At 35.9% G+C, this 23,399-nt stretch overlaps 2 protein-coding genes across 3 annotated transcripts; one reads left to right on the plus strand and one right to left on the minus strand.

Annotated features, from left to right (window-relative positions):
• Positions 1–690: 690 nt before the first annotated feature.
• PCNP (PEST proteolytic signal containing nuclear protein) lies at positions 691–20,190 on the minus strand. Of its 2 annotated transcripts, none has more exons than XM_053707559.1 (5): positions 20,111–20,190; positions 16,526–16,737; positions 14,791–14,856; positions 13,144–13,199; positions 691–978 (listed from the first exon to the last, which is right to left on the minus strand). In XM_053707559.1, the coding sequence occupies exons 1-5, from the start codon at positions 20,148–20,150 to the stop codon at positions 858–860; spliced, it is 495 nt and encodes a 164-aa protein (XP_053563534.1). In that variant the 5' UTR covers positions 20,151–20,190; the 3' UTR covers positions 691–857. The 2 variants fall into 2 exon arrangements, with proteins under 2 accessions (XP_053563534.1, XP_053563535.1); XM_053707560.1 differs by having other exon boundaries at positions 20,123–20,180.
• Positions 20,191–22,635: 2,445 nt separating this feature from the next.
• On the plus strand, positions 22,636–23,281 carry LOC128651903 (MICOS complex subunit MIC26-like). Its single transcript, XM_053704869.1, is given in 2 exon segments — positions 22,636–22,852; positions 22,855–23,281. Coding segments are annotated over 2 exon segments (582 nt in total). The 5' UTR covers positions 22,636–22,683; the 3' UTR covers positions 23,268–23,281.
• Positions 23,282–23,399: the final 118 nt, after the last annotated feature.

The raw sequence follows: 23,399 nt of genomic DNA on the forward strand, positions 1-23,399 counted from the left end.
AATCTACTACTCATTTGAAGTTCAGATTAAGCGCTATTGCATTGTCATGTTATCTTGGATTTGTTGATTATGCAAATCTACTGTGTTGACTGGTCCTTTAAATGGTCAGATGAAAGTTGTGTTTATCGCTCATAATTTGCCCAAATGGAGGTGTGGAGATATTTGAGGTGTGGACCTTTTTACTTTATTAATGAAGTCATGTTTTGTGATCTTTCCTGCCATGGGAGGGCTGCACTAGAATGTATTTATCACTATTTTATACTGGCAAAAAAAAATGCATGAAAACTAAGTTATGGAGATTTATGTTTGATCAATTACTTTTTTTTTTTATTAAACATATTAGTAGTATGAATTATTATGTAGAGTGTTGTGAAGTACAACAAATATATCCAGAATGAGGCATTTATCATTCTGAGATCCAGGGAGAAGCTATAACTGAAGCCTCTGATGTATACCTCTATTTTAGGCACTTAAAATTCCATTCATTGGGTAAAATATTTGTTTGACTATGGTGTGGTGGCACCGGCGAACTTGCATAAAACAAACTCTTATTACTGTCGACAATAAAATATATTTCTTGCCCTTCCTTTGGACTAGCAAAAGTATAGCTGAAAAATATCAAAGTAACATCCTAAAAGGGAGAACCAGTTTAATTCCTGCTAAAGCTTTATAAAATATACAAAACGAGAATTGTTTAAGTCTCACCAGATTTATTTGTGACATAACTTAAAAAACAAAACAAAAAAAAACCACAAGACAAACAAAAAACAACCAAACTTTAATCGCACACATTATCCATCAATAAAAAAGCGAAATTCTTCAGAATAGTGTCCCCATAGACCCACTGCCCAAACCACTCAGTCATCGTGGATGCGTTCCAATTGAGATTTCAGATTTCGCTCCCATAGCTTCTGGCTGTCTGAAAATCCTTGTTTTCCTTTGTTGAATGAGTTTGGTCCAGCAGAGGTTGGTGTATCCCTGGAAACATTGTTAAAATACAGTTAAAAAAACACTTAGAAAGTAGTAACCACATTTGCAAATAAGGATACGGAAAATAAAAAATACAGATTAAAAGGTCAAAATTAAACTTTCATGATTCAGGTAGAACATGCAATTTTAAACAATTGTATTATCTAATTTGCTTTGTTCTATTTGTATCCTTTGTTGAAAAGCATACCTAGGTAGGCTCAGGAGCAGGGAGCTAGCTGCTTCACATATTCCTCTTATCACTGGATTACTGATGACCTTTCTTTCATGATTCAAATAGTGCATAAATGTTAAACAACTTTCCAATTTTCTTATAAAAATGTGCTTAATTCTCTTGGTATCCTTGGTTAAGGAGTAGCAATGCACTACTGGGAGCTAGCTGCTGATTGGTGGCTGCACATAAATGCCCCTTGTCACTGGCTCACCAGATGTGTTCAGATAGTTCCCAACAGTGTATTGCTGCTCCTCCTCAAAGGATATGATGTTATACTCAATCTAAATCATGAAAGAAAAACTGGGTTTTGGTGTCTCTTTAAGTAACAGCAATTAAAGGGATATCAAACCCAAGCTTTTTCTTTCATGATTCTGATAGAGCATGCAATTTTAAATAACCTTCTAATTTACTTCAATTTTTCTTCATTCTCTTTGTATCTTTTGTTGAAAAACAGATGAATGCTTAGGAGACCCACCATTTCTGGAGCACTATATGGTAATAGCTTTGCAAGATCACAATATGGCAGCACTATATGCTGCCATGTAGTGCTCCATATGCCTACCTCGGTATCTCTTCAACACAGAATATCATGGGAACAAAGCAAATTTATTGAAAGAAGTAAATTGGAAAGTTTTTTAAATGGTTTGCTCTGTCTGAATCACAAAATAATTTTCTTTTGGGTGTCATATCCCTTTAACAGCAATTAAAAGGGATATTAAACACTTTATAAACTCTAGCTAGAATGATGAATTCAAAGAAAAGATTAGCCTGAGAATAACATGCAGATGTATTTTTTAAAGTTTCATTAGCTGTTTAAATATTGACAAAACAAGGTTAGTGTCTATAAAACAATGGGAGCTGCCATGTTGTAACTTAGGTAACCTTCTCTGCTGTGTCCAATTATAAATATGTCACTAGAGTGTGCAGCCAATGGCTGTGCGGAATATAACAATGTTCTGCACAGCTCACAATTTCAGAATGGAATGACAGGAAAAGGTCACAAAATAAATAATGAAAGTATATTGCATACTTTTTTTTAAATATATACATTTTATTTTACCATCTCAAAGTGTTTAAAAGGGACACAAGTAAAAAAAACTTTTATGATTCAGATATAGCATGCAGTTTAAGACACTTTCCAATTTACTTCCATTATCAAATATTGTCTTTTTATATGCACACTTTCTGGGGAACAAGATCCTACTGAGCATGGGCACAAGCTCAAAGGGTATGCGTATACTAGTATGTGATTGGCTAGTGTCTGTCACATGATACAGGGGGCTGGAAAATGGGAGAAAAAAATAATTTGTAAAAAAAATAAAATCTACTGCTTATTTGAAATTCAGAATAGGTGTTACCACATTGTCTTTTTATTATGCACTTGTTAATTATGCAATTCTACTGCATTGAGTGGTCCTTTTAAGGGATTCCTTTAAGAGCCATGGCGTTTTGCTGTTTAGCAAGCTGTGTCGGTGTATACATGCAAAGATAGAATACATGTACTCTACCTATAGAAAGCTCTGAAACAGAACCCCAGTGGTCAAATGCTTTACTTTATACCAATCAGGTGAGGTGGAAACTGACAAACGTTAAACAGAAATAAGGTTTAGATCTTTATTTTGCAAACTAAAGAAGCAAGTGGTAGTAACTAAAAAATGGAAATTGGTTTGTTCGGCACGTAAAATTAATAATTTATCAATAGTCACATAAAATTGTGTGATCTAATAATTATTGAAAATATATTTACAAAAATAGATAATATAAAACAATAAAAACAATATATCATTACTTTGGTAATAATAGAGTGAACAGTCAGGTATACTAGTTTATTATGTAGGACTTACTCTAGTATCCTAAAACTAAATATTCACTCATGGAAACTGTCAAAGATGTATTTATTATTGTTCCCACATCTTTTGTGACTTTATTACAGTTATTTTCACGAGTATATTATAATAATAAAATCTAGATGGGGGGTGGGTTTCCCTTTTTTTTTTCTTTTCTCTTTGTTCATCAATTTCCCAATATTTTCTTTAAGATATGTCTAGAGTAGGGCTGGGCGATATGGGGGGGGAAATCGCTTTAAAAAACAACAAAAAAACACAATTGCGATTTAATCGCGATTTTATTAAAAATTACTATAACACCTTCACTTTTCAATAAAACGTTTATTTAACACTACAGAATCTTACTGTACGTTTCTCAATATCCAATGCACTCTTGGAGCATAAAAATACAAACCACAAAATAGTTAAAATAAAAAAAGGTCAGTAAGGCACTATAAAGTATTTGTACAATACTCACTTTATTGCTCACACTTTTGAGCTGTCCCACTGCCACACCACTGCTTGACCACCCCCACACTACTCCCAGATGACTCCCACACACTCTTCAATCTCTTCTAAAATGGCCGTTTCGCAAGCATTCTCAGGTTCCGCCCATGGCCGCACACTGGTCTGCCATCATCCTCCCTCTCCACCTCCGTTTTCAGGACAATCTGAGGATTTTATTTTCTTTTAAATTGCGCACTCTCGCGGTTTTAAAACCGCGGCGATTAATCGCAGTTTAAAACCGCATCCGCAATTAATCATGCAGCCCTAGTCTAGAGTAAAGAATTTGGTCTTAACTTCCTGGAATATTGGTGGTATCTCATCCCCAATAAAACGTAAAAGTTATATCACATTTGAGGAAACTTAATTCAGATATTGCCTTCCTCCAGGAAACTCACCTCAGTGCCTAAGAGTCCCTGAAACTGAGATTTTCTTGGGTAAAGGAGATTTTTGCTACCCCAAGTATAGGCAGGAAAAGAGGGGTGGCCATTTTACTAGGGAAGAAGCTAGTATATGAAGTAATTTCGGTAATTCAGGACCCTGAAAGTAGGTATGTGATTTTAAAAATTAAACTTGTAAATTTTATACATACACTCTGCAATATCTATGCGCCTAATGACCCCGACGTGAGATTTTGGGAATCCTTGCAGGCCAAATTACTTCAGATCAGTGAAGGGAATATAATTTTGTCAGGGGACTTTAATATGGCTCCGCAAGTCCCTTTGGACAGATCCAGACAATCCCCTAAGCAACCTAAGTCAAAAAGAGATATCTTACCCTTAGAGGCCAAAATGTTTAAGACGTTATTAAGAAACTTAGCACTCAGAGATATCTGGAGGCTACAGCACCCAGATTTAAGAGATTTTGCTTGTAAGGCTAGAAATGTTAACTCCCTCTCCAGAATCAATCTATTTCTGGTTAACGATAGCTTGTACAAGAGTGGGGCAAAAGCTAGAATCACATCAATCTGCATTTAAAACCACACTACGATTATTTAAGAAATTCTTCTACCTAAAACACTGTCCTCTTCACAGCGTATTTTCTTTCCCAAATTCTTAATCAATAACTTGAAGTTTAAAAACTAGTTAAATATTAAGATGACAGAATTTATCTCCCTTAATATAGGCTTGGTGGAGAAACCAAATACGTTTTGGGAAGCCGCAAAAGTGGTGGTAAGGGGGGACATTATAGCCTATATGGCAGAATTCAAGAGGAAGACCGTTTTTAGAGAGAAGGAAGTATTAAGAGCACTTACTTACGCTTATAATAGATATCTAAGCCAGCCTACACCTGAGAATTGGGGAAGATATACCTCAGTCAAGGAAGAGAGAGACACTTGTTTAATGCAATCAGCAGCCCAGGCTGATCTAAAGACAAAAGCTAAATTTTAACGTTATGGTAATAAAGCGGGCAAATTGTTAGCTAATTTAGTGAAAAACACTTGAGGAAATTCCACTATTGAATCAATTCAAGATAACGATACTTTACTTAAAACCCAGAGTGAAATTTTGGATATTTTTTCTGACTATTACAAAGACATATTCCTTTAGAGACTCTGACCTGGCTGCCATGGAACAATTCTGGAATAATGTCAGTTATCCATCCCTGAACAGTGATTCAATAGCTAGAATTAACTCTCCTTATACCGAACAAGAGATACTCCATTCTATTTAAGATTTGCGTTTATAAAAGGCACCTGGACCAGATGCACTGCCGAATGAGTTTTATAAGATCCTGGCCCCTGTTATCACTCCACACCTAAAAACTCTTTAACTATTTTTATTTAGAGAATAACCCAATCCCCCTGACCTTCGCTGCATCCTCTACAACTTTAATCCTGAAACAAGGAAAAGATCCCTTGAAAAAGGAATCATATTGCCCTATTGCGTTGCTTAATTCTGACTATAAGCTACTTACATCTATCTTAGCTAAGAGGCTGCAGCAGGAAATAGGGAGTATCATACATAAAGACCAAGCAGGATTCTAATCTAAATGTAATTTGGCAGCTAAGATCAGAGAGGTTTTTCTGGTCCTTGATTATTTTCATACTCTTCAAGAAGAGACTGGACAAGACCAGGTAGACTCTGCGATTATCGCAATTGATGCTGAAAAAGCTTTCGACTCAGTGCTCTATCATCTTCTTTTAGATACGCTTGTTCGTTTTGGCTTTAAAAATAACTTTTTATCCTTTGTTAAAAATTTGTGTGAAAAATCCTCAACAACATTAATCTTCAAAGAGGCACCTGACAGGGTTGCCCGCTCTCTCCTCTCCTATTCGAACTTGCGATCGAACCACTAGCTCTCAAGATAAGACAGCAAATAGATGGAATTAAGATTGGATCCGCAGAACAAAAAATAGAATTGTATGCTGATGATGTACTTGTATATATTTAAAATACAAGAACTAATATTCCAAAATTACTTTCACTTATAAATACCTCTGGATCTTTTTCTGGCTATAAAATTAACACCTCCAAAACGGAATTGTTATGGATTAAAAAAAAAAAAAAAAAGCTCTTTCTAACTGAAATACCGTTTAAAATTGTCACCTCTTCATTTAAATAACTTGGAATTAATATCTCTTTAAATCCTCTTGAATGGTACAGACTTAATATTTCTCCGATTCTCATTAAAATAAAAGAATATATGAAAAACTGGCAAAACTTCCCGTTAACTTTATCAGGCCGCATAGCCCTGTTTAAAATTATCTTGCTGCCGAAAATTCTATATGCTTTGCAGAACGTCCCAGTCATTTTAAATAGTAGGGACTGGAGGAGTCTGAATACTGCCCTACGGTATTTCATTTGGAGATGTAAAAGACTATGAATTTCTATTAATAAACTATCTACCTAGGAAATTCGGAGGATTAGCTCTTCCAGATCTCAACAAGTATAGTCTGGTCTTTTTATCATGTATCGTGATAGATTGGATCCTGAATAAAGACTATAACACTAATAATAACCTTGAGATAAATATGCTTTACCCCTATCATCCAGTAGCTCTTATTCACTGCCCAGTTAGTACAATCCCGAAACAAGTGAAATCATTTAGCTCTCTATATATATATATATATAGTAATACAGGCCTGGAGAAAATTGGGGTTGAAATTAGATATCAATCTCTGCATTCCAAAATTTCAGGTATTACGGGGCAATCCTGAGTTCCAGGGAGGTACACAGTTCCGAGTTTTTCAAAATTGGCACGAAGCAGGCCTTTCCTTTCTCATTCAGTTTATAGCTCAAGATACTCAATCGATCAAGTATTTTATTAGTTTAAAACAGGAATTTAATTTAACTAATAAGGATTTTTTTTGCCTATCTCCTTGAACTTACCAAGAAATTTGGCTGGACTTGGACATGGGGGAAACTGGGCAGCTGGCCTATTCTTGTCAGAAATTATCTATCTTCTATCTCAATTTGGTATGATCTGGTAGTCAGTCAGTCTGGTGACTCAAATTTGATGAATATAGCACAAAAGTGGAATCTTTTGTTACCCGGAATCAATAAAGGATTAGAACAAGTAAAACGTTCTATAGCCCTAGTAGGGCAAACTACACTATCTTCAAGCTGGAGGAAATCCCACATTAAATTATTATATAGATTTTATTATACTCCGCAGAAGGGTTTCAACTGGCATAATCCTAAACTTAATAAATGCCCAAAATGTGCATATTCTGCGGCAGACTTAATCCATATGTTGTGGTCATGTCCATCGATAAAGCAGCTATGGCATGAAAAAAGAATATTGGCTTATTAATATTCTAAAAATAAATATTGTCTCTCTTTCCTTGACAGAGGTTATTTTCCTTTTAGAAGGTACTTTACCTTCTGAACATAAAAAAAAATCACTAATACAACAATTTTAGCAACAAGAAGTTTAATTTTTAGCAAATGGCGTGATAAACATGTTCCTAGTATTACAGAAATTAAAAATGATCTGAAAAAACAAATGTATCATTGAGCAAATAGATACCAACTTAGCCTCTGAACGTGAAATAGTCCTCTTTTTTAAAAAGTGGTCTGCATTTATTAGAACTTTTTCCCCTGGAGAAATAGATCATTTAATATACCCTTTCAGGCACTCAGAGATAGTCTTGTTAGGAATATGGTAAACTTTATCTACTAAAGGGAATTCTTCCTTTTTTTTTCTCCCTTTCTCTCCCTCCACATTATGCTTTAAATATAAAAGACCAGAATAGCAGCTACCTGGCCGAATCTGCCTTTTTTCTTTTTGATAAAGTGTATCTTTTCAGAGTAAAATCGACTTACTGCCATGAGAAGGAACTTATTCTGTTGAATCGGATTTATCTACAGATATAATGTTGTATTATTTTTATCTCACCTTGTATTATGTACTGAATTTTTCTTTTTTCCAAGAGGGGATTGTCCTCTAAATTTGATTTTTCTTTTTTGGATGTGTATAATACAGTACTTGGAAAATTAATAAAAATGACTTTAAAAAAAAGAATCTAGATGTATCCCACATTGTCATGAGTTACATTTTAATAGTTCTTTTTGTTTAATCTATTTTCACTAAATCTATCATGTCAAAATAAAAATTAAATCCTTATTCTCAATTTGTAGGTCTTGATATTTTGTAACTGCATTACTACTTTTTGTTTTCTTTAGTCACTTCCTTTTGTTGATGCACTTATTAAGTATTGATTTACACCTCTGTGATGCCCTTGTTACAACAGATGGTAAAACCTTGAATAAGAGGAAATGAGTTGTATTCTGTTGAATTATGGGTATGCATTTTGTCATTTCCTGATTGGTCAAGAAATATTTAAAAGCACTGTTAAAACAGAAGATTGGTATATCTTTGTTTATTGAATTATTATATCCCTGTACACACACTGACATTTTTATTTTACTTTACTTCTGCTTTTAAAAGGGACATGAAACCCATTTTTCCCCTTTCATTATTCAGATAGAGCATACATTTTTAAACAACTTTCCAATGTACTTCTATTATACATTGTGCCTCATTCTCTTGGTATCCTTTGTTGTAGGAGCAGCAATGCACTACTAGGAGCTAGCTGAGCAAATTGGTAAGGCAATGACAAGAAGCATATATGTGCAAACCACCAATCAGCAGCTATCTCCCAGCTCATGAGTCTACCTAGGTATGTGTCTCAAAGTATATCAAGAGAACTAAGCAAATTAGAAAGTTGTTTAAAATTGTATGTTCTATCGGAAAATCATGAAGGAAAAATTTGAGTTTCATGTCCCTTTAACTAGATTGACCCAACTGTATCCAGAACAGGAGACCGACTGAAGAGGCTGCTTTCGGAGGGGTAGTCCCAGGCTGCCCCTAGACTAGCAGCTCTTAGTCATGAGACAGAGAATGGAGGTGAATGAAAAACGGTTAGGCTGGCTACAATTCACTGAGGATTGGTGTATAGAGGATAGGGAGAGCATTTTGTAGGAAAAAACCTTGCTGTGATTTGCTCCAAACAATACACAGTTTCATCATTAAGGAATCAAATCTGATCTTATAATTGGACAAACAAATCACTGGTGCTCACTGCATAATAAACTATGTTTGCACTAAACAGTTACTCTTCATTTAAATTTCTTAAATACATTTTAGGCAGATTAACCCCTTAGTGACCAGAGCATTTTTCAATGTTCATACCGTTAAGGACCAGGGATATTTTTAGATTTCTGCGGTGTTTGTGTTTAGTTGTAATTTACCTCTTACTCATTTATTGTACCCACACATTATATACCGTTTTTTCGCCATTAAATGGACTTTCTATATATACCGTTATTTTCATCATTTCTTCTAATTTACTATAAATTCTTTTTATAAAATATGAAAGAAAAAAAAACACACTTTTTCTAACTTTGACCCCCAAAATCTGTTACACATCTACAACCACCAAAAAACACCCAAGCTAAATAGTTTCTAAATTTTGTCCTGAGTTTAGAAATACCCAATGTTTACATGTTCTTTGCAAGTTATAGGGCAATAAGTACAAGTAGCACTTTGCTATTTCCAAACCATTTTCTTTTTTAAAAATTAGCGATAGTTACATTGTAGCACTGATATCTGTCAGGAATCCCTGAATAACCCTTCACATGTATATATTTTTTTAGTAGACAACCCAAAGTATTGATCTAGGCCCATTTTGGTATATTTCATGCCACCATTTCACTGCCAAATGCGATCAAATAAAAAAAATCTTTCACTTTTTCACTAAGGGGTTTCTCACTGAAATTACTTACAAACAGCTGGTGCAATTATGGCACAAATGGTTGAAAATGCCTCTCTGGGATCCCCTTTGTTCAGAAATAGCAGACATATATGGCTTTGGCATTGCTTTTTGGTAATTAGAAGGCCGCTAAATGCCGCAGCGCACCACACTTGTTTTATGCCCAGCTGTTAAAGGGACACTAAACCCAAATTTCTTCTATCATTATTCAGATAGAGAATGCAATTTTAAACATTACAATATACTTCTAATATCTAATTTGCTTCATTCTTTAGATACACTTTGTTGAAGAAATAGCAATGCACATGGGTGAGCCAATCAGATGAGGCATCTATGTGCAGCCACCAATCAGCTGCTACGGGGCATATCTAGATATGCTTTTAAGCAAAGGGTATCACGAGAATGAAGCAAATTAGATAATAGAAGTAAATTAGAAAGTTGTTTAAAATTGCATGCTCTTTCTAAAGCATGAAAGAACAATTTGAGGTTTAAGGGGTTAATTAGGTAGCTTGTAGGGTTAATTTTAGCTTTAGTATAGAGATCAGCCTCCCACCCGACACATCCCACTCCCTGATCCCTCCCTGACCCCCCCCCCCCAAACATCTCTCTTCCCTCCCCCACCTCACAATTGTCACCGCCATCTTAAATACTGGCAGAAAGTCTGCTAAGTACTAAAATAAAAGTTTTTTTTTTTTTTATATTTAATATGCAGTTTTGGATCCCCCCTTAGCCCCCAACAGCTCTTGAACCCCCTCCCCCGTACCTATTTGCCACCATCTTGGGTACCCAAAAATTGAGGTTTTATTATTTTTTTAAACAAAAAACTATTTTTCTGTAGTTTAGCTGCCCCCCCTCAATACCCTACCCCCTAATATCCCAGATCCCTTTCCCAACATGTATTTCCCCCTCCCTCCTTCCCATACATTCAATATTGGGCTTAATGTAGAACACGCACGCTGCAGGAACAGGATCCGGAACTGATCTAGCGATGTGCCGCCCACCCGCCTCCCTCGTATCCCTCCCACGTCACCAACAATCAGCACCATCGCTGGCCGATGCAGAGGGCCACAGAGTGGCTCTCTCTGCATCAATGGCTTAAAAAAGGGTATCGCAGGATGCAATAATATAATTCCTCAAACAATGTTTATTATCCAGCACTAGAACTGCATACAATATTTCCCTAGACTACTCAAAATGTCTACAATTAATATGCTTTATTAAACTACAGGTTAATAATAAGTGCTTTGTTGAAGTATTATATTGTAGATACAGTTTATAAATTGTTATAGTCAATTTCCTATTATTTTAATGCAATGATATTACTGGGTTGAAAGGTGCATTGTCAGTTACAATTATATGCAGCTTATATAGTATTATTTTGTGTACAGTGACACCTATTATAATTCCAAAAGTAAACTAAAAGGATATCGAAAATACTTAACATGTTTTCTAACAACAACAAAAAAGTCAGTTGTTAAATATAAATTAAAACTAATACTAAATTATTGGTTGCATGCTTCCTTTTAATCCTCACTGGTAGATAAGCACAGCAACCACTGCTTTACTGGTGGAGAGGAACATTGATTTATTGAGGACAGAAATTTGAGTTTTTAAAAAAATAAAAACAATATTTTGAAATGCCTTTTTTTAGATGACTAAAATGTCCCTTTTAAGGTAGCTGACCATCACACTACAAAAGCTGGGTGTGCATCCCAATATCAAAACATGGGAAGAGGAAGTATGCTTGCATGTGCACATTAAAAGGATATGAAACAGCTTGTTTCATTGTTGTAATAAAAAAGCACTAAGCAGTGGTATACACATAAAGTGATGGTAAAGTTAAAGGGACAGTCTAGGCCAAAATAAACTTTCATGATTCAGATAGAGCATGTAATTTTAAACAATTTTCCAATTTACTTTTATCACCAATTTTGCTTTGTTCTCTTGGTATTCTTAGTTGAAAGCTTAACCTAGGAGGTTCATATGCTAATTTCTTAGACCTTGAAGGCCACCTCTTTTCAGAATGCATTTTAACAGTTTTTCACCACTAGAGGGTGTTAGTTCACGTGTTTCATATAGATAACACTGTGCTCGTGCACGTGAAGTTATCTGGAAGCAGGCACTGATTGGCTAAACTGCAAGTCTGTCAAAAGAACTGAAATAAAGGGGCAGTTTGCAGAGGCTTAGATACAAGATAATCACAGAGGTTAAAAGGGATTATCTATCTTTTAAAACAATAAAAATTCTGGTGTAGACTGTCCCTTTAACCGGTCTGCAAATGAGATTTGTGAAAATTGATATTTGAAAGGAAAGATGTATATATATATATATATATATATATATATATATATTATTTTTTTTTAAATAATTGCATATGTATATTTTTTTATTTTTTTCACTTCTTATTAAGCCACCAGCCCCCCCTTGGCAAACACTTTTTTCTTTGTACGACTCATTCTTTTCTATGTGTGGCTGTGTCAAACGTAAAACGCATGCACATCTGCTCCACAAATATCCCTTTCCTCAGATTACTTATGGTATGCTGTGTGCGTGTATCAAAGGGCTGCCCATGCACATTTAATCAGGAACTGGGAGCGCAATATTATTTGCAAAAATCTAAGCAAAAATATAATTTATTTTTTCCTTACAGTTTTTTGCCGCAGCTAACAAACATGCAATGAAATATAAATATAATAATGGTATATTGTGAATCTGCTGGGCCTGCTGAAAAAAAACAATATATAAGTTGTGTGGGTCACTAAAATTTGACTAACAGTAGGGTTTAAATGTAGACAGCAAAAAAAAAAAAAAAAAGTTTAAAATTGGCTCTGCACTGGGGTGTAAATAAGGCTCATCAGCGAAAGGGTTGAAATTTTATGTTCTACCCAAATCATAAAAGAAAAATTTGACCTGTCCCTTTAAGTAAATAGACTAGATACCAAACAGGCAGTCAGATTTGTTCATGCTCAGAACTGGTAGAATGAAACTTGGTTCAGATAGAGCATGCAATTTTAAGCAATTTTCTAATTTACTCCTGTTATTTTTTTCTTTGTTCTCTTGGAATCTTTATTTAAAAAACAAAAGATGTAAGCTTACGAGCGAGCACATTTTTGGTTCAGCACCCTGGATAGTGCTTGCTGATTGGTGGCTGCATTTAGCGCTACCCAGGTGCTGAACCAAAGATGGTCCGGGCTCCTAAGCTTAGATTCCTGCTTTTCAATTAAAGATAGCAAGAGAACGGAAAAACAGGAGTAAATTAGAAAGTTGCTTAAAATTGCATGCTCTATCTGTATCATGAAAGAAACAAAATTGGGTTCAATATCCCTTTAACATTTGTTTTTACCAAAGGAGCACTGTTTAAACATCCCTTTAAATATATTCAGACGTGTTCTTACCTTCCAATATTTTTCATGCGCATTTTTGCTTCTGGCGGCATTTCTTCTGGCTCGCTCTGAAATATGAACAATGCAATGCCATAAGTAGTAGTAAATGTAAAAATAAATGTATGAGATATATCAAATATTAGAAAGTCATCCTTTAAAAACTGCCATGATTTGCTTTTTATTACTTTCATGCCTATTAATTTCTTTAAACAATGTGAGAGCTCTGTAGTAAAAATGCTGCCACATAAGGTAATATTTTTGCTATTGCTATGATTATTCAATGTATGTAAAATTAACTGCTTTTGCTATGCCACTGCTCAAGCAATATCTCGATCACATGACCAGCTTGATTCTTTTGTACTTGTAATATTTGGAATGGTATAATCTATTAGCCTGGGGAGCTTAAAGGGACAGTAAAGTCAAAATTAAACAAAGGGATTGGATAGAGGATGACATTTTAAACAACATTCTAATTTAAATTTGTGAGAAGTAACCATTCTTTTGTAGGTGTGCTCAGCAGTTTGATGTCCCTTTAGAGGGACAGTAAACATTGGGTAACGTGCAGAATTATGTAACATAAGGATAACTTTTTGTTTTAATTTTTTTAATAAATATATAATTTGGCTGCTAATACTATACTTGCCTCTTGTGCAAAGCTGCCCTCTTCTGTGTGGCAGTTGTTTCAACTAGCGCATCACATGCTCACTTTCTAATCAGTGAGCCCAATCATGCCATTCAACTACATAAAGAGTACGGCTTTGCACAAGAGGTAAGTACAGGTATACCTCACTTTACAGCGCTTCGCTAATACAGCGCTTTGTGGAGCTGAAGTTCATCCTCCAAGGATTTTAAAATAGTGCTGTAATCATCATGAGTTTGCGAGAAAAATGACTGGCACCATTTTGTTATGTGCAGTTCACTCTGTTTACAGCATTACAGTGCAAACTGTGTCTCAGTGTTATAGTCTGGCAAATTGTACTACAGTGATTGTCACTATTTTACAGGTACAGTATTTATTGAATACTGTGCTGTGCTAGTGTTAAACTAAACTTAGCCCTTTTGCACCCCTAATATAAGCTAGTTAAAACATGTTTTCACGTTTTTAAACACACTGGCAAGTGAAAAGAAAGCTAAAACTGCCTTTTTTCACTTTAAGGCGGTTTTCACTTTACAGCGGGACTCCGGTCTCTAACCCGCTGTATGAGCGGGGTATACTTGTATAGTAGTAGCTGCCAAATTACATATTTCTTTAAAACAAAAGGCTATCCTTACGTTACATAATTTTGCACATACATAGTGGAGAATTACATTACTTTACCCAACGTTTACTGTCCCTTTAAGCAGTGTTCTCTCCAAAACCTTTTTAATAGGTGTACCACCCAGCTGATTTTTACCAAAGACCCGGCTTAAATTTAAGCCAAAATTAAGCTAAAATGAGCTAATATTATAATGTTTCAATGTTTATTGCACTAATTATCATTAAAAATAAATGTTGGGTTAAATTTGGCAATTAATTTGTGCTTTGGATAGCAAGAACTGTTACATTATTACAAAGTATTACAATGCCTCCACCCCGCTACTTCATAACGCCACTCAAATGGCGAAATGTTCTGTGGAGAACACTGTTGAAGTATCAGTACAAGTCCTAAAAATACTTACGTCATCTTCATTAAATACTGATGCCACTGAACTTTTTTTTGTGGCTGGAGCAGCATCTTTGGGTTTCTTAAAAAAACAAACAAAAAAATTAAAATTAGAAAACACACTATCGACTAATATACACTTTTTGTCCTACTACTGTCTATTCTAATAAATACAAATATTTTAGATCTTACATTTATTTGGTGTTGCTACTCTTGCTACTGATGTAGATCGAAACTTGCAGAGTTGACAAGTACAAATATTCATAACCTTAAAAGGGACACTAAACACTTTTTTTTTAGCTTATTAGAAATGTCCCTAACTGCTCCCAGCAGGGGAGAAATGATAACAATTTTTTTTTAAACCTGGTATAACTTAATTACAACATGGTAGTGCCAATAACCTTATAGGGACTGAAACTTCACATGTATTTCTTTATTATTTAAACAACTAATACATTTTACATTTGCATATTTTTCTCAGGCTAATATTTATTTTGAACCCATCATTGTTAAGTGCGCCTTTAAAGGAAACAGTGTATTTTAGTTTTGATCTCTCCTTTAATGTGTTCCCAAATATTTAATCTATCTGCTAGAATGTATTAAATTGTTTACAAACAGATAATTTACCTTTATTTTGTCATTTGAAACAGTTTATTTTGCCTGTTGTATTCCCACCTATACTGAAAATGTCAGTCATGTAAGTACAGGTTATGGAAAAAGCTAGAAGGTTTAGATAAAATAAGCTCACAGTGGGGTGTGACAGATACTAAAATGTTAATTTTCTGTTCTCTCTAAGAGGCTGATTTATTAAAGTCTTTCGCCAGCCTTCGACTGCAGGTTCTCACAAGAGAACCTGCAGACCGTATTTAACATGCAGCAGACTTCAGACTGCTGCTTCCCTAAGCTTTCACCACCTCTGATTGGCTCTGATAGCACTCGTGTGCAATGCTGAATTCCGGCAGCGGAATTCAGCCCGCCAGAGGGGAGCTGTGGCAGACAGGGACGCGTATGTGCAACCCTGTCCGCCGCAGCTTCATAAATCGACCCCTAAGTAAACCGTTAGAAATAAAATAATGAGGACTTTGTGTAAATAATAAGACAGATAAGCTAATTAGGTCTAGTCTCCCTACAAGCTCAGCCCAATCCATTTGGTTGTGGTTTCAGTTAGAAGAAACGGCTCTCACATATACAAAAATATACCTAAATTACCAATTTCCCATACATGTTAAACTCAGCAGCTGGTATAACAAGTCATTGGAAACACATTAAGGGGAAACCAATTTTACATGACACTGTCTCTTTAACAGAGCAGAGGGTTAGTCTAGTGTAATCAAATAGTAGTGTAAAGATGAACAAACATTAAAGAGACAATGTACCCTAAATTGTACTTCCCTTTAATTTGTACTTCCCTTTAATTAAATACGCTGCTGGAGCGTATGAAACATTTTTACAAATTAACATTTACTTTTAGTTCGGCAGCTGATTTTACCTGTGGTATCGCTACCTATACTGCTGGTTAATATTAAGATTATAACTACCAGCAAGAATGAGTGTTTATGTAGAAAACCATGATTTAAATTGAGTCTTACTGACTAGTGATTTAAATCAAATCTACAATGCAAAATAGTGACTGGGATTTGGCTAACTGCTCTTGAACACGTTAAAGTATTTTGTAAAGATTGTTATGTGATAAATCACGAGGCATATACGGAGAGGAAAACGTGCATTCAGATTTCACATGTCCTACTTACACTGGCTCCAAGCTTAATTGATATAGAAGGTGCTTTTTTAGCACTTTGACCTCCTAAGGAGAATCCAATCTTGGAGACTTTTGAAGGACACGGCTTTATGATAGGTTCTTCATCTGCTGATCTTTTCTCTCCGATGCGACTTGAACTTTCCCCTCCATTGCTGGAAGAAACAGTCTTAGTTTTCACAGAATTTTCTGCATCTTCTTTTGGTCCTGGTGAAGTTGAAACAACTTACCAAGATGAGCATTTTTTACTGAGCTGAATGATGGGAACAGCACAGAAATACCAAGAGGGACCTTAGTAATAGTGTAGGCAAAATGCCTACATATCTACAGGGAAACATTTATATCTGGACAGAAAAAAATATGGACTACATTTTTTTTAATGAAAATGTTGAGAATTATATGATAGTATTGTATAAGCAATATTAAAGGAACGTGAACGCCATTTTATTTCATGATTCAGATAGGACATACCATTTCAAATAACTTTCCAATGTACTTCTGTTATCTATTGTGCTTTGTTCCCTCAATATTGGCAGAAAAGCACACCTAGGTAGGCTCAGGAACAGCAATGCACTTCTAGGAGCTAGCGGCTGATTGGTCACTGCACATATATCTCTCCTGTCAATGGCTTACACAATGCTTTCAACTAGCTCCCCACTAGAGCATTGCTGCTCCTTCAACAAAGGATACAAAAAGAATAAAACTAAATTTGATAATAGAATTAAATTGGAAAGCTATTTAAAATTATATGTTCTATCTGAATCACAAAAGAAAAAAAATGCATTTCAAGCCCCTTTTATAATGCACTAATTTGAAAGCACTGTTAATAATAAAGGTTGTCAAATTAAACTCAGATTGTGCGGCCTTCTCAGGAAGTTAGAGCATATTTACATTGTATCTGCTTTTAAAAGACTTTGCAAAACTAAACACTATATCTTAAAGGGATATGAAACCCAATTTTTTTCTTTCATGATTAAGGGACAGTCTATGACTGTGATATACAAATATTTGAGTGACTATATTTTGATACAAGCTGATTTATTTCTAGCATTTCAGTTTTATTATCCACATTTGAAATTATGTTCTAATAAAGTTTTATGTTTTAAACCACCCATGATGTACACACACATACACAATGGGTTAACTCTGAGTGCTTATAAAGTATCCCTTTTTTGTTCAGTATCTTTAACTGAATAATGGAAATGCTATTGCCTGATACATTGCACCACCTAACCACGGATATTTATTATAAAGTAATTTATAATTATTTGTGGTAACTATACCCCCATCAAATCTAATTGTAGAGCCATCAATTTTTCTAATAATAAAGGGACAGTCTAGTCAAAATTAAACATTCATGATTCAGATAGGGTATGTCATTTTAACCCTGTGGCTGCTAAGCCATTTCCCACCTGGGGGCTAAGCTGGTTTTGATCTTTTATTTATTTTTTTGTTTTAAATATATTTATTTTTAACTTTTCCCCCCCAGATCCCTAAGACTTATACCGTTGGAAGGTTAGGCAATTACCTTCCCAACAGTGGGTATTGAGGGTCTGTATCTGCTTAGATGCCTGAGATACAGGCTTCTAAGCAGCATGCCCCATCTCCCTATGTTTGTCCATTTTAAATAAAGTTGCGCAGTGACGTCATCACGTCATTCCGCGTGACGTCACTGCGCAAAACATAAAGCCCTGGCGATGCCTCTCACTATTCAGGCCAGATCGCCGGGGTGGGAGTAGGTGGGAGCCCCTAGATTGCCCTCAAGGTGGGTGAGTGCTAGCGACGGCTCTGAGCCATCGTTAACACTCAAGGGGTTAAACAAATTTCTAATTTACTTTTATCAATCAAATTTGCTTTGTTCTCTTGCTATTCTTTTTTTAAAGCTAAACCTAGGTAGGTTCATATGCTAATTTCTAAGCCTTTGAAGGCCGCCTCTTATATCAGAGCATTTTGACAGTTTCTTACAGCTAGATTGCGTTAGTTCATGTGTAAATATAGATAACATTGTGCTCACACACATGGAGTTACCTAGGAGTCAGCACTGATTGGCTAAAATGCATGACTATCAAAAACAAAAATAAGGGAGCAGTCTGCAGAACCTTAGATACAAGGTAATCACAGAGGTAAAAAGTATATTAATATAACCGTGCTGGTTTTGCAAAACTGGGGAATGGGTAATAAAGGCATTATCTATCTTTTTAAACAATAAAAAATCTGGCAGTAGACTGTCCCCTTAAGATAAAGCATGCAATTTTAAACAACTTTCTAATTTACTTTTATTATCAATTTTTCTTCATTCACTTGGAATCCCTTGTTGAAAAGCAAAGACTTAAGCTTAGAAGCCGGTGTTATGGCAAATTAGCCGATTCCGTTACTTCCAGTGACGTGGAATCAGCTGTCTCAATGCAAATTCCCTAAGTGTGCATGCACTTCGAGTCACAGCATCAAACGGCATTCCCCCAGCTTCACTATCTTTTTTGTCTCCGCCTGGGGGGTTCACTTGGGGAGGATGCCAGAGGATCGGCGCAGTGCCCCCTTTAAGCCCCCCAGGCAGAGGAAAAAAAAATAAATAGTGAAGATGGGGTAATTATAGTGTATCTCATATATGTGATTAGCAACCAGTAACGTTGTAGAGATTAGCTTCTGTGGTGGAGCTCATGCGCAGTGAGTTAATTTTTGGTCAGACTTGGCTGATCTGGCAGACTTGCGGCGAATGTAGTGATGAGCTGTTGAATGCGGTAAAGACATTTGTGGTCACACTGCTGATTCCACATCACCAGAAGTGACGGAATTGGCTAATCTGTCAGAACACCAGCCCATTTTTGGAGCACTAGATGGCAGCAGTTTTGCAAGAACACTAGATGGCAGCACTATTCCCTGTCGTCATGTAGTGCTCCAGATACTTACCTAGGTATCTCTTCAACACAGAATATAATGGGAATGAAACAAATTTGATAATAAAAGTAAATTTAATTTTTTTTTTAATTGTTTGCTCTGTCTGAATCACAAAAGAAAATGTTGGGATTTTATATTCTTTTAATAATACATACCAATAAAATAAACACTTAAAAAAACAGAGTTTAAAAAATTCATACATCACATACTTTATTGCTTCATAAATGTAAATATTCTTTTATGATGATATCTTAAGGAATATGGACAGTAACACATACATTTTGTTCGGTAATCATACAGCAACGTATAGAGGAAAATATTTGCTACTAAAATGTAAATCAATAGTGGTTAAAACGTTTCGTATGTTCTAGCAGATTTCATTACCGAACGTCAGGTTCTGAGATTGTCATAGTAGAAATAATATTTTTTATTTCCAGGTTATTAATAAACTATTAACTCCTTGACTACCAGCGAGAGCTGCAAGACATTGATCAGCAATATGTTGTAGTCGCATCTGGCAGCCAGGAAAAGGGGTTTTAGCAACGCCAAAAAAATAAGACGATGAACCAACAACACGCAGACTCTATCAATCTAAGGTGGTTGAGGAAAACAAACATTGTGAAGTTATATCATTCACCCAGATCGCAGTATTACATATATATATATATATATAAAAATCACACACTCTCCGTATCACCTCCTCCTTCTTGTTGCTTGTCCGCCATCTTTCTCAGTTCTGCATTGAAAACAGTGACATCACGGTCCTCCTATCCCCGCCCATCCAGATACCATAGAGAGATCCGGATACCGATGATAGAGAGGCATACGTCACCTCCAAGAATGAGAAGCAGGCAGCTAGTGAGAAAAAATACGTACTAGAAGAATTGATCATTTTAGTATAAAATACCATAACGTAAACAAACATACTGTCATGATGGATAATGAAACATCATTATAGTAAACAATACAATTATAACATATCCTCCCTGCTCTACAATTAATTTTTACATAGCATTTTTCTTTTGTCCAAGAGGAGGAATAAGGGAGCAGCGTTTTTTATGGATTTTTTATTTATATCTATAATGTGCACATATAATGTTTTAGATAAATTTCGTCCAAAATTTTCGTTTCAACTAAAATTTTTGTTTTAGTCTACAGTGCATGCACATTTTAAGCTATAATCAGCTTTATTACCTTTAGTTTTGTCATTCTATGTACTTTTTAAACTTATTTTTTATTTATACATCAGATATTTGTGCACAGCACTTTTGGTAAAGCAAAACAATTTACTTAGACACTGCTGCTGACTGTGGCCCTGAAGGCGCTGGTGGAAGGAGTCGAGGAGGCTAGGGACACTTCTGGTGGTTTAGTCACAGTAGCAATGCTGGTAGTACTTGCACTGCTACTGGGTCAGACTCAGTAATAAATTATTTACATGTAACACTGGCCGCTGGTTCTGACCCAAACACTCTGCCAGTTGTTACACTACTAGTTTTTGTCTCAGCTGGTGGCTGTGGCTAATATTCAAGAAAGGAAGAACAAGCACGCTGTCTCAGTGGTGGGGTGCCACTGCCAACACTGCTGGTTCCAGCCACTGAAACAACGCGCCATCCACCTCTGTCTCCAGCACTACTGTTGGTGCTGGTGGCAGAGGGTTGCACAATTATTGCTGTTGTGGCTGTGTCTGTAGTGGGGGCTGTCACTGATGTTGTTGTGGCTCCTGTAGTAGCTGGGGAATTTATCGGTCTGCTGCAGCTGCGCTTGGAGGGTTCAGGGCCCTTCTTGTCAGGGTTATTTTTATGCATTTTTAGTTTTTATTGAAATGAAAGGGACATAAAACAGTATGAACTAACATAAGTTTCTAAATATATAATGCAGCTAAAGCTTACTTGCAAAACAGTTTCTGTTTTATCCCTCATTAACCCCTTTAATTCAGGCAGTTTTGTTTGCAGCAAGCTTCCCCCTGGGCATTTCTATATATGGAAGGTGCTATCCAGGCCATAGCTTCTGCAGAATGCACTCGTGCACATTCACGGTAGGGGACAGAGTCAGATGGTACCTGATTAAAGCAGTGCACAGTATAATGCTAAAGCTTTCACAAAGCATGTGACATTATCCTCATGGAAACGAGCAAGCCTCTTGGCAGTAAACAAGAACAGTGTACCTCCTGTCCCTCCTCAACCCCCCTTGCTTGCATAAGTAATTATTCTCACATGCACACTTTGTTATATGATAGCACATGGTTTGGACTAGGACACTAATAAGGGGTGTTGGCGAAGCAGGCTACATTTGGCAACACTAAAGTGTAAGTAATGTTGCAGATTTTTGGAAATGTTATTAAAATTTATTCTAAACTTTTTCTTTTACACTTTTTTTTCACACACTGTTTTACCTCAGTTGACCCTTTTATAATATGCACTTAACTCAAAATGAATTATGGGACTTTAAAATAATTGTTTGCTGCCGGTAGATTATATATCACAGTCAAGGTGTAGTGAAGTGAAATGTGCTGCTTGTGTTTTTTTACTTAGTAACTTAGTAATAAACATAATAAAAATCATTAAAAAAGAAAACTTTTTAACCTTACAAGCAATAGAACTTATTTAAAAAAAATGAGAGCTTGTTTTTTTAACTATTAACTTAGTACTGAAAACTATGTCCCTTTCGAGACACATCCAGTCCACCAGCAGCCGCTAGCTGCTATGTAAGGAACTTTTTCACCTTTAAAGTAATAGAACTAAAATTTATTTAAAAAAAATAACTTATTTTTTTAAATATTAACATAGTACTGAAAACAAATATGCCTGTTTCAGACACACAACCAGTAGACCAGCAGTCTAGCAGCAATGTAAGAAGAACTTACAAGTAATATAACTAACTTATTAAAAACAAAAATGAACGTTGAAATCACGTTTTGAGATTGCGCTTGGCATTTCGATATGTCGTCGTAATACAGTTTTCAGATTGATACAGATTGGTGCAATGCACGTGTCAGCTTGATACAGACCGTGAAGCAGTGCTTTAGACATAATAAATTGTATAGTACAATATTACTTCTCACAATCAAACACATTTTAATGTAGTTCTCCATCAATAGTTCATTAAAGAATAAATTTACATTTCTGTTAAATCTCGCACATGCAGGAAGTGTGTGCCGTCTGCACAGGTATAGTGATAGAGACGCGTTGCTAAGAAGTCTTACGTTGCTAATCGGCACGCGGCCTGGTTTCCTCCTGAGCCCTGGTTCCCTCTGCTGTCATGTTTAAGGTAATAAAGCTGCTTGCTGTTCCTGCTAGCTTGAGCTTTGTGTCCCTATGTGTGCATGCTGCCAGTGAGAAGACAAATGCAAAGGATTTCATAAAGCTGCAAGAGCTTTCTAGTCCTGTTCAAGAAGCAAAATATGTGGAAGACAGACAGACACAATTGAGGTTATTTCATGGCTGAGACTGTCCGTTGCTCCATATACAAGCTGGTTTCAGGACACTTATTCCAAGGCCAAGCCCAAGATGGAAACTGTTTTGGAGCATTCAAAAGTGACTTATGAATTTCTAAGAGATGCGCCTCCCGGTTTCTACCCGAGACTTGGCCTAATTGGCTTTGTAAGAATTGTTAGATTGTTTCTTGCCAGAGGTTCAAGAATAAAGAAAGTAATCTACTCACTTGGTTTTATAGGAATCTGAGCTTCACTTTATTACCCTCAGCAAGCTGCTACCATTGCAAAGGATACTGGTGCAACCCTGTATGACTTAGGCTTAAAAGGATTTATTACTGTTGAATCCCTATGGAAAGATGGTGTGGAAAAAAGAGGTCCAGTAAAAAGGAAAGTGGGAAGTCTGAAGTGAACTCTGAGCCACCAGTTTATAACAGTGTCAGCCCAAGTGTAGAAACTTCACAGGAAAGTTAATCCAAAGATTCACATTATCCTGGATCTGCTAATTCCAGCATTTACTCTGAGCTTTAAAGGGACACTGAAC

The sequence above is a fragment of the Bombina bombina genome, chromosome 3 (genome assembly GCF_027579735.1).
Source record: "Bombina bombina isolate aBomBom1 chromosome 3, aBomBom1.pri, whole genome shotgun sequence".
In the NCBI taxonomy this organism is placed as follows: Eukaryota; Metazoa; Chordata; class Amphibia; order Anura; family Bombinatoridae; genus Bombina; species Bombina bombina.

What these genes read in the sequence shown, in the direction of transcription:
- PCNP (XM_053707559.1), bottom strand. Translation starts at nt 20,150, where the DNA reads ATGGCGGACAAGCAACAAGAAGGAGGAGGTGATACGGAGA. An exon ending in AGGAGGAGGTGATACGGAGA is followed by an intron (nt 16,738 to 20,110) that starts GTGTGTGATTTT and finishes CAACTTCACCAG; the next exon opens with GACCAAAAGAAGATGCAGAA. An exon ending in CGCATGAAAAATATTGGAAG is followed by an intron (nt 979 to 13,143) that starts GTAAGAACACGT and finishes CAATGTTTCCAG; the next exon opens with GGATACACCAACCTCTGCTG.